Here is a 12529-nt window from a genome sequence, read left to right as displayed (position 1 = left end):
TGCAAAGGATGGATGCTTTGATGGATAGGAGGGATTGAGGCTGAAAGGGAGGGAAAGTTTTTAAAAGAGGGGCGGGAACAAGAGGAAGCAGGGAGAGCAGCAGGACGCAAGCGTGTGAATGACAGACGCAGAGCAAAGAGAAGAGAGAGGAGGAGAGGAAAGACTCAGACTGGCAAGGAGGAGAGAGACTGAAAGGCCCAGGGGGGATCAGAGCGGTCGGGCCGCGGAGACGGGGAAAAGAGTGGTGGAGAGTGACAGGCAGACGAGGCTAGCGTGCTGGAGAAGTAGAAGAAGCGACGCCAGCGAAGGGAAAGGGGGGGAGTGAACGAGGGAGAATTTGAACGTGTGAGACCGACGTGGACTGAAGCCATCATCAGCTCATGGTCCTAGAGCACAGACACAGGGGAGGAGGGATAGGAGGAGAACGAGAGACTCAGAGGGAAGGAGAGGGGAGAAGGAACGGGATACTGGAGAGCTGGTCAGCTGTTGTTCCTCTAGATCAGACAATGATGGGGCTGTACTACCCAGCTATGCTCCCGGTAAGTTCACTTCTTCACCAGAGCTTCTCGTACTGAACATTCGGAGCCTCGCGGCGCAGAAGTAGCAAAACACGGATTATTTTGCACGAGTTTCGTTAGGCTTCGTGGAGCAGTAATTGCTTTGCTGTTTATGGTATAGCCTGTGCCTCTGCTGTGTCTTGGACCAGGTGAGGCCTTTGTCAGATAGTTGGCAGAGTTTCAGACCAACAGCAGGGCTTGTCCCTGCAGCTCTTGCTCCTTACACTTTTTTTTTATTTTAGTGCTGTGCACCCATTTATCTGCTTTATTGGCTTTTAAGGTAATCATGTCTGCTTTAAAATTTTTTCAATCATTTGGTTGTTGTCACCAGAGCAGCGCCGGTTTACAGCTTGCAGAACCAAAATGTCACCATATCCAAATGCTTAATGGCATGGATTGCAGTGCAGTTGATGTGCAAGGCTGCTCTTAACATATGGTGGGCGTGTCTGTGCTACTTTAGCTGAGACAGCCCGAGGATGAGAGCTCCTCTTTGGCTCTGTTCTAGCATGTCCTGCTCTCTGCTTTTGGGTTCCTTTGGGCCTAAGGGTTGGTGTTAGGATTTTGGGAGGGGGGGGGGTAGCAAAGAAGAGAGTGTGCGCATACATAAGGTAGCGACCGCTGCAGAGACTGCCTGTGTTGACATGCACATTTCCATTTGCAAGCTCCCTTCCATGCTGACTGCACACAGTGTCACGTTATGTTTCATACGTATGCGCATGTCATGTCATGTGCACGGAGGATGGAGGGGGATGGCTTTGTCAAGCAATTCAACGTTGTCATCCAAGCTGTCCATGCAGTTTAAACTTCATCTGTCCCCTGGATTGAGGGAGACAGGTGCCAAGGCGCAGTTGTTTGTGGGCAAGCATGCGCTTATACACACAAACATGCAAACACACACACTCATGCATGACTTCTTGAGTGACTTCTTTATGCCACACTATAAATGTAAACAACTGGAGGATTCATTTGTTGAATATCTTTTGTTATGTGCTTCATCAGATTTAGCAAACTACGTCTTTTCTTCAGCAGCTCAGAGACTGAGAGGACACGTTTAGCTATAAAGCTACAGCTCTTGTAGTTTTCTAACAACACATATACATTTACAGTCAACAGGAATGGCTTCTACCATGTCTCAGTGCGTCTTTGTTTACATTTTGGGAATAATGTTCTTCCCACCCCCCACCCCCCCTAGCACTAGAAGCTGCAAGCTAAATACATTACTTGTTTTCAGAGGGAATGACACCAAATGGGGGATAACGGTAGTAGCGAGGAGGGTGTGAGGCCAAGGGTAGAGGGGCAGTTCCACGTGGGAATTCACTGTGAAGGTGACACTCTACCAGTCACACCGCACCTCTGTAAAATTTATGGCACTGCTCTCTATTTTGGGTGACACATCTCTATAGAATACTGTGGACAACAGTAACTCGGTGAATGGAAGTAAACGCAGGTCTGTCTGTGTGGTGTTGAATCATTTTCATCTGTGCTGATGGTGCTAAAGACAAGCTCATTGATTTTTTATTTCTTGTTTCAGTGAAAACTGTGATTTAGAGATTTCAAATCTTTTTTTTTTTTAGATTGAACATTTACTTGTTAAGAATATTGACTATAACCATGTTAGTTCTTTAGTCAGAGCTGCACCAAATCACTGGGCTTTTTTCTCTTTCTTGCTAGAAAACCAGAAAATCCCCCTTAAAATCACTTTAAAAATTGAGTTACAATTTTGTTCTTTTTGCATCATATACTTCTTTAAACCTTTTCTTTTTTTTTTTTTTGAATTACTTAAGATGATTAAAGTACATCAGTGAAGTGATATCTTTGTGCTTTTTGAAGTAAAAACCAAATGTTAGCATGCAACGAAAGCAAAGTATTACAACCTTTTAAACCACGAGTGACCAGTGAAATAATAACGAAGTGACCTATAGCCTAAATAATGAAAATAGTAAATTCCCTTTTGTTTTATTGCAAAGAAAAACAAGGACATTATGAATACGGCTGAGAAAATTGAATCAAAAAATTGAATATCTGGATTTTTTGCTTCACAATTTTAAAATAGATTTTTTTTGTGAAAAAATAGATTATTTTTCCCACATAGATGAAAATAATCCATTATAAAAAATTTTATTGATCTTTTTACTTGTCGTCTTGGGCATTATAGCAGCAGAATGATGGTCTGGCTTCTGTGTTGCTTTTTCCTAAATGAAGTAAAGAAAATTATGAGCAAAAAATGTTTTGTACGTTGTTTTTTTTTTTGTTTTGTTTTTTTTCCAATCTACAAAAATCAACAATATCCAAGAATTGTGCGAATCACAATTTAAATTGAATCAGCTCCCAAAAATCGTAATTGAATCGAATCGGGACAAAAGCATATCACCACAGCGCTAATTATCAATGTTTACATCTTTGTACCTGTAGGAAACTTGTTGTAAAAACCTGACATTTCTTGAGAAAATAAGTGCTGATTTAACAATATTTTGGCTTTTTTTTTTTTATCATTTCCACTTCCTTTACAAAACAATAACAGTGGATTTATAAAAGCACTAAATATTTAATCACAAGTATCTGGAACTTAAAATACAGTAATTTTTCAAGAGGTTGGAGTTCATTTAAATGTACAAATGGGTAGTTTTATATTTAAACGTTTAGCAAAAGGCAGCCTCACATGGATAACTTAGGAGCGTTTACTTCTATGAAACCGTTATAGTTAATGCCTTTTATGTCATTTTCATATAAGCCACATTCATCCCAGGGTCAGATTAGACCCTCTAGCGGGCCAGTTTTTGACCCCTGTTCTCTGGCTGGTTTTTTTGTTGTTGTTTTTTATTCACCACATTTCCATCCAGTCCGAACACCCCCTTTTTCCCCCCCAAAGCTTAACTACTGTATAACTATGATAACTCCTCAGTCAGTCAGTACATGTGCAGACTATGCCGAGCTGCATGTGGATACAGCTCTGTGCAGTCTGCCTCTACCTGATGGTTGGTGAAAGCTAGCTTTCCAGCTGTCTGCAGATATCAGGCTGATGTCAACAAACACAAACAACAGACAGCAGATGAAATATGCACCATCTGGATGTCTGTGTCTTGGTGCTGACTGTCCATTAGCATCTGAGCTTGTCTTTTAAAAATATGCTTAAAGATAATGACAGCCTTGCAACTTATTCAACTGTGTTGGAGTTTAGTCCCAGCTGCGTTTGAAACTAAATGTTTTGGGCTTTTTTTTCTTTTGCATTACCTCCCCGCTGCACTGCACATTTCAGTGCACAGCAGCTTAGCCAGGCATTTAATTAGCAACAAATTATGTTCCCCGCTAGACAGAGTCACAGGATGGTACAGACCCGGTCTCAGTGGAGGTGGACAGTCAGGGTTCTTGGCCTCATGAAAACTAATCAAAATAATGTCCTGTTATTGATTGTATAGCGCAGGGATCACCAACTCTGCACCTTGTGGACCAGGGTGGACCTTTCCCTGCGGCAACGCACCTGATTGAAATGAAATTGATCTGCACAGGCATCTTGATGACTTGTTCATTAGAGTCCGGTATGTTTCAGCAGAGAAACGGGAAAAACCTGCAGGACACAGGACCAAGAGATGTCTGGAGTCGCTGATCCTGGTGTAGTGAATATTTTTGCATTGTATAGATGTTTTGCTGCATCCGTAATATTGCAGCCAATACCCTCAAAGTGCCAGTTTACAGAAATACAAGCACTTAGTTTAATCAAGTAATTGCATACTTGGCCTTGTTGATTATAGCCAACCTTTTAGATTAATGGTATTTGTTTGTGCTTTGGCCCTCTTGAATTAAAAAGTGAGGGATAATAATGACTTTCTGTCTCAAACATGAGCACAAAGCCGGTTGCCACCAACTCCTCAGCACTGGTGGCTTAATGCACTGTGTGAAAGTACTCCACCTCGGGGTTAACTACTTTCCCACTGCCTATAAAGCTACAATGATATAGTCGGACACTAATGCTGCTCTAACTGCCGTTTGCCTCGGGCTCTGAGGCTGTATGCAGCAGGGCGAGGTGTGAAAGCACTCCACATGTCACCTCACGGTGCGCATACGTACACAAAGAGAGGCAGATTGCAAACGATGTGAAACACAGATGTGGTGCAGTAGAGCTCTAAATGTATGCGCTCCTGCATCTCCTAGGTTACCTAGTCCTGCATGATAAACAGCAGAGTAACACTGTGCCTCTGCACGCCGCCTGAGCTCACACTGCAGCAGTAACTCAGCACCGCTGGGTTGCTATATTCTGAATCCTTCTGACAGCCTAGTGCAAACGACCCGTCTTGCAGCAGCTAATCAGAAGTAATAACCGAGTATTTCATTTATCTGCTGGGAGCAGCTGAGCCCAAAATGCCTGAAAACATTTTCATTTTTCTCATTTGATTTGTAGATTTTCATTCATATCAATTTCCACATTGCAGGTTGGTGATGAGAAAGCTGCCTGAATGATGCAATTATTTAGCAATGTCCCAGAAATAAGAAGTATTATTTATGAACGTGTCACATACATGAAGGGGACATCAGACCTAAATATTTAGATTAATTTAGCCTTTTTGCTTTTGGCAGATAATCCCGTTTTGGCTTCACTTATAATTTTCCAGTCACCATTATAAACTTGATTTTTCTCGTTCTGCTTTGTACAATGGAGACAAACAATATATGTCAAGTTAGTTTGATGATCAGTTAGAAGATAACAGTCAGTCTTCATACCTTACTCATAATCATCATCATTTGTGTTTTTATAGTAAGGTCAGATAAAAGCTGCGTCGATAACTCTGTCTCTGATTGGGTGTGGTTTTACTGTAAACACTATTTAATGATGTCTGAAGGCTTCTGCATGCAAATGAAAGAAAAAGGCAACAAATGAACTACAACAAACTTCCAACTGGTTTCTGGCAACAATGGGTCTCCCAGTTAGTTCCTTACATAGATGTCAGCAGGTTGTGTTGGAAAAAATGTTTTCAAAAGATGGATTTTATTTATTTTGTTTTGTTTTTTTTTATTTCTGAATTATATATAGATTATTTTATTTATTTATTGTACTTCTTATTGAGAACCAGTGATACAGGCATGTACACAGACACAGTGGATGACCCTTTAAAACTGTCTTCTCATTTAAGGATTATTTTCATTGTTTATTAATTCTTCAGAAATTTTTTTTTTTTAAAAAGAAGCCATTTAATTTATCACAGTATAAGTTGAGTTCTTCATGTGTCATATTTTTTCAGTTGTCTAAAATAAAAACAAAAAAACCCCCAAAACTAATTAAATCTCAGGGATTGATTAAGTTTTTAATGATCTTGTAATTAAAATCAATAAATTATCCTATTTAAATTGAGTGATCAGACAATTCTTCATTTTATTTATTATAGTTATTATTAGTAGTAGTAGTAGTATTGCTATTATTGTTATTAATATTATTTATGTTAATAAAAAAAAACATTAAAAAACCATTAAAAAGATAATATTTAATTGTAAGAAGGTTGTAAATCATTGAGTCGAGTAATGGACTTATCAGTGCATCTCTTCAACCTGCTGAAGCCTGAGAAACATTTGCAACCTTTGAAGTGATGCTGTTAAATACCAGAAGCTTTTCATTTGTTTCTCTTTTTAATAATTCATTGTCTGCGCTGTTATTTTTGTGTCGTATCTGTGGAAAAAGGAGAAAATGAACATGTGAACAGGCTTTTATTTTTAGGACACATTGCCTGAAGTAAATGTGCGAGTTCAAGAAAGGGCTGCCGGTGTGATTATGATAATGATACTGACGGTGATGATGATCAGAGCTGTCAATAACCGACAGGCTGCATGTCACAGATCTCAGCGGGGCCACTGAAGCTGACACAACGTTGACTTTTCTTGCACTTCAGAGTTGGCAGCACAGGAATTCAGAGCTTAATCATGTCAGTATGATGCATGTGAGAGTCCTGTGGGGTCGTCATGGCAATGTCATATGATGTTGCATTCAAGTTGAGGTTGACGAAAGGGTTTGTTTTGCCCATGTGAGCTTGTAGCGCTCCTTTCTGTTAAGTTTGCACATGCGGGACCTGGTCCGCCAAGCGAACACTGCAGTGGGAACAATGGATACGTGGTGCCTTGCTTCGGTCCATATGCAAGCATAAAGTCTGAGGGGAGGCAGTGAGGCTCACCGTGCACCAGTAAACCACCACTGCACCTAAAACGATGGCCTTTTTCGACTGGCCAGGAGTCAGGAAGGACAGACAGAAGCCTCTGCACAGACACAGCCATATAAGGAGATGGGCTGTGGTCTGTAATTTGATGGACATCACAGTGCAGAAGAAGCTTTGAGTGACTTGAAGGGTGAGGGCTGGTGGTTTTAAAAGGGGGGAGAAAAAAAAATCACCCTCTGGCTTTCATCAAGCGTGGCAGGCGAGGATGAAGAGAGGGGGGAAGGGGAAAAGGATAGAGTGTGTGTGTGTGTGGGGGTGGTGGAGATAAACGCAAGCTCTACTTACTGGAACCGCAGGGAAAGAAATGGATTGCAGAACGAAAGGAATCTGTAAGTACAGTAGCGACTTTGTGTCTGCAGCCAGACAAGTTTTCAGACAGCAGATAGCTCCTGCAGACACATTGTCATGAGTCGCTGGGATTGATGAGCTTCAGCAGCATCACCACGTGGCTGTCGATTCGCCGTCTCCGCGGCCGCCGTGCGCTCCGCTCGGGTGGCGCGGAGGCTGAAGCTGGCACGCTGACAGGCACTCACTTTAACGTGGAAAGGCTTCTCCCCCCCCCCCCCCCCCCCCCCCTCCTCATCCTCTCTGTGTATGGAAAAACATATGGTGTCACAGGTAACTCAGCTGCTGTGTGTTTGTGTATGCATGCCTGCATTCAGAGCGGGAAGGAACGTCTTCCAGGTGACGCTTCCTTTTATGTGTAATAACCGGTGCTTAGAGAAATAACTCCTTGGCCATCTTGGTCTATTTAAATCGTATATCTCAATGTCAAAAAAATTCAGTCTGGAAAGTTTGCCTTGAGACCAGATTTAACTGAAATCCTTCGCCTCATTATTTCCTATGGTCTCACTTCTCTTTCCTTCCTTCACCCCCCCTTCTTATTTTTCCATCATTTCTTCTTTCCTTTCTCCCCCTCTCCCTTTTGACTATATGATGTTGCCATTTAGGGGAGTGCAGCTCCTTAGTCAGCAGGTCGGGAATGTGTGCTGACTCTTACGTGTGCACGGTTTAAATCTGACAACTTTCACCCTTCTCCAGTGTTTATTAGTAATCTGTTTAGTCAGTAATCTCCCTTAGTTTGTTGGCTGTAAATGCTTTAATATAAAAACACCTTTTGGAGGTGTTTCCTTTTTATTTATTTTTCTAAGTAATTGTGAAGGAACATTGCGTAATTGCGTAGATGGTCCAAGCTTTCTGAAACCATTAAACACAAAATAAACAAAGTTGTAACTTGGGATTTATAAACTTAGAAAAAAATACCAGCTCATCTCTGCTGATTGTGCAGCGTGTGTTTTAAGGAGATGGCTTGGTTTCTCTGCGCTCGTCCGTTTCAGCCTTGACCTCCTTCCTCGTTTGTGACTGTATTTCATTCACTTGTTTTTCCTTGACCGGCACATTGAGTGTGTGCAGTTTGTGTGACTCAGCCTTGGGTTGGGATATGCCTGCAGGACACACCCTTTAGTAGCGTAATACAGGCTACTGCATGTCTTAACCAGTACACACAGTCAGAGTAGACTGAAAGTTCCCCAGTGGATTTTTATTGGTGTGTTATCTGTGTTTGGACAGACTTTTGAGGCCCCTTCTTTTACTGTATCACCAGGCAGCAGACTGCTGTTCGTACTCCCTCCCTTGACACACATTCAGTGAGATTCCCAGATTTTTTATCCCATCCTATTTTGGGATTCTGCAGCCTTCTCAGTACCCAGCATCTATCTGTGCTGCAGATTAGCCTTTTAGCCTTCCCCATTCACAGCAAGTGTGTACATCACTGCAGAAGACTGGTGAGCTGCTCGGCTATAGGATTAGAGAAAGGGAGAGAGTGAGCTTGCTTTGCAGCATCTTAGTTACTTTGTCTAATTAAAAATGCTGTCTGGAGACGGCGCGTCTCTAGGCGTCACCCAGCTCATGGACGGCCCATAGCAGACAGCAAACCAGTGGTTAATGGTTTCTGTTAGGGATGGGCAAGTGTGGACAAAATGTTATATTTCTATCATCATCTAGGCTGAATGAGATGCATAAAATGCATGATATATACCTCAGTGTTTTTCACTGATAAATAATATTATGTAATAAATCAGTGTTAAAAGTTTTGATGCTTTTACTTTGTAACTTTTGCTCCGAATATTAAATTTACATCACACACTTTGTGTTGTTACAGCTGCAGACCAAACAACTTAATGTAGCAGGCATGATTATTTTAAATTTTATTTTAAGCTACTTTTCAAAGCATTGCACTGAATTGTGCAAAAAAGCCAAAACCTGCAGACAACTTGTATTTTATTTTTTTTTATTCTTTCATTGTAATCATCAGTCAAGATACGGCAATGCTGAACCTGGAAAGGTGCACAATTGAGGTGTGAAGGAAAGATTAGTCTACGCTGACAAAATTACAGTATATACATATATATATATATATATATATATATATATATATATATATATATATATATATATATATATATATATATATATACACACACACACACACACACACACACACACAAACTGCTACAGTACTACTACAGGAAATATAATATAGAATAATAATGTGTAAAAACACATGTAAACAAATCATGCGGACAGCTTGTTGACGCCAGCGATGATCTGAGTTAGTTTAGTTAGTAACAGTAAAAAGTAACAGAAGTACCAATGAGGATGCTGGATTTGTTCTTCTTGTTTTCATGTTTCATATTGTATAATGATAATAATCTTTTCAATGGTAATAATGATAATAATAATATCAATAAAATCTATAATAATAATATGAATATGAAAATGAATACATAAAAAAAACAAAACAGTGATGCATGCTTGTGTAGTTCAGCAGAAACTTTTAATTAGGCTCTGTTTACCTTCGTTCCTCTTCCTCCCTGCTGCTGGTTGGTTTGTGGCGATTCTTTGAAGTCTTGTACAGAAGAAAATGAGAGGAAACCTGAGACGATGTCTTAAAGCTGCGATGCCTTATTTCCCTCTTTTTCATTTCCAATTTTTAAGATGGATTTAAAACAGTTCATGGTGACTTTTCCAAGTTTTTATGATTAAAAAAAAAAAGGATTGAAATCAAACCCTGCAGTAGCGACACAAGCTGATGACGGCGTTCCTTCCAACCCACAAAAACACGAACAAATAAATAAAACATGGCTGCATGCACTGCAGAGATTACTGGGTAGATGCATCTGTATCCTGATAGCACCTCACCTGCAATACAAGGTCTGTAATACTGATAATGATAAGTCGGATGATAGAACAGGAGGAGCTCTATGAGTTTTTGTCAGTGTCAAAAGAGAAAAACATTAATTTCTATGCAGAGCATAGATAAGCATAGTAACCTCTATGGAAGCGCAGACCTTTTATCACAGCATCTGCAGAGGGCTCAGAAATCTATCTTTGGATACTGGCTATTATTGGGGCTTAAAAAACGGCCAACCCAGCACATATCAAAGAGAAGACTAGATTAAAATGATTGAGGGAATACCGGATGCTAATACGACTAATAATAGAGCACAAAGCCTTAATGGATAGTTTGATAGCTGTGATAAAAGTCATGTACTGTGTAACCCAATCTCTACCCAACACCGTGGCTGATTTTGGAGGGCCGTGTTTGACGTTGGCTGTCGTAACCCACAAAGACTCAACCCATAAAAAAATGAATGAGGTCTTTATTTGTCCCTTTAACTAAATGTAAAATAAAGAAAGTACCAACATTTTTCGGGGATATTTACCATTTATTACCACGGCGTCCACTGAAGGGCAGGAGACAAAACACAAATTGTGTTCCACAAGATTTTGATCAAAGTTTGGACCATAAAATGACGCCAAATGTCTCAGAAACTATATAAATCATTTACGTCATGCTGGGTTCTTATGGGTTAATGAGTTTGGTTTTTATTTTTATGAAGCATATGTTGAATTTAGATCTAGGATCATAATAAATGAACCTGCTATCAGAAGCACCATGTCTGTTTTCGCCCACTCTGAGCTGTGTTCAGCTTAAGGAGGTACTGATAGACTTAATAAAGCCTTTATTTACATGTTTAATCTTTCGTGTAGCAAACAGGGAAATAGTGAAACAAAGCCCATTAAAACGGCAATGTTGTCTAATTAAGTTCATATATGTATGTATGCTATAGCAAAATCACACTCGGGTTGAAGGTTGGAAAGCTCAACTTGCTGCAGTGTTATGGACTGAATCTGCTGCCACACTGAGCTGGGAGGTGGAGGGAAAAGTGCGCTCATGGGGCAATGCTGTCGATTTTTCTGTGGAAACCTGCCAACGTTTGTTCCTAAAGTTGCTAGATTTATCACTGGGGCTTATGTAACACAACATCAAACTGGATTGAATGAAACTGTATTTTCTCATCCTGAGTTTTGTTAGATTTTTCATCCCTTGTATTCGCTTGTCCATCACCTATCTGTTTCCACCTTTTGTTTCACTCCCCCCCCAAACATACTCCCAAGATGCCCTTGAGTGTGTCAAGTAATTGAAGCAAGCAATAGTGCAGAGTCACCACATGCACAAGCAGACAAGAAGAAGAAGAAGAAGAAGAAGACGGGCTGCTATAAGGAATCTGTAGACGATCCAGCTGGCAAACCAGATGCAACACTGCAGATATAAAAAGACTTGAGGCATTGAGTGCATTTTGTTTGCCTTTCAAGCCATCTAAAAATCCAGAAACTGGTTTTCACACAACGCAACCTTAGCTGTAAACGCGTCACGGCGTTAATCCCCCCCCCCTCGTCGTCCATCCATCCCGAAAGCATCTTAGGATTGCAAACTGTGTATCAAATTTTGTGACTCTTAATAATAGATGTGTTTGCTGTAAATATTTCATGGTCGGCTGACTGAAAACACATGCCTGTCAGAGATATGGAGGTAGAGCGAGGAGGGGGGGTTAATACGCAGGGAATTGGGGAGTGACTGAGCGAGAGAGTGAAATCTGATAGTAGGAGTTTTAACCCCCTCATTGCGTTACGATTCTGCGCAAGACTCACTGAGAATATATCCTCATTTACATCTGTCTCTTCTTTCCTCAACACCCCCACCCTCCCTCCCCCCTCCTCCCCTCCCTATCCTCTCACCCACAGGGCTCTCAGGATTCGACCGGAGGACAGGAGGGTTTGGTGGCCCCACCCTTTACAGCCTTCCCCCCTCCACCTCCTCCTCAAAACGGCCTACCGGGAACAGAGTTTGGCCCGGGGGCCATGTTTGGTGCTGGGGGCCAAGGTACAGCAGAGGTAGGGGCTGGCGTTAATGAAGCCACTGCTACAACCAACAACAACAATGTAAGCACTTTGTGTTGAGTACACCTTTGCTAGTAGATGATGTTTTTTGGCATGAATAGTTCCTAGCTGTTCTTTTCAGGCTGCTTGGATCTTTTAACTTTACTGCAAAATGAAACGTCTTCATTAGCCGATTTTCCATTAGCGCCAACGTTTTTTTTTGCATGAAATGCCTTAATAATTTAATGCTAAGTCTTTCCTCCTTTCCAAGCACATGTAATATATCATCCACTATTTCTGATTTTCATAGCAAAGACCTGCAGGTTTTGTAACTATTCCCAACAGCTGCAACTTCATTTAATGATTTGTAGCATGCTAACAGCTGATGACACTAATGTGGTGAAAACGGTTCAGCTTACACTTGCTAAACACCAAAATGTCTGCATGGCAGGCACTCTGAGCAGATCAGCATGCTGACATTAGCAAATAGCTCAAAGGAGTGCTTCTCTGTTCAGCTTCTGAAAACCTCCTGGTTTGGGACTGAAGGATTCA

The 12529-nt window shown here is 41.0% G+C and overlaps 1 protein-coding gene across 1 annotated transcript in view; it reads left to right on the top strand.

Moving 5' to 3' along the window:
* The window catches only part of LOC306765292 (RNA binding protein fox-1 homolog 2-like), a 55367-nt gene that overhangs the window by 17427 nt on the left and 25411 nt on the right, over positions 1–12529 (top strand). The window contains exon 3 of the mRNA XM_079252704.1: positions 11843–12040. Coding sequence (XP_079108830.1) covers positions 11843–12040 — 198 coding nt within the window. The remainder of the gene's footprint in view (positions 1–11842; positions 12041–12529) is intronic.

The sequence above is a fragment of the Telmatherina bonti genome, assembly GCF_933228915.1.
Source record: "Telmatherina bonti genome assembly, chromosome: 14".
Classification (NCBI taxonomy): Eukaryota; Metazoa; Chordata; class Actinopteri; order Atheriniformes; family Telmatherinidae; genus Telmatherina; species Telmatherina bonti.
The sequence above is the reverse complement of the archived record's forward strand: the minus strand, read 5'-3'. Positions and strand labels throughout refer to the sequence as shown.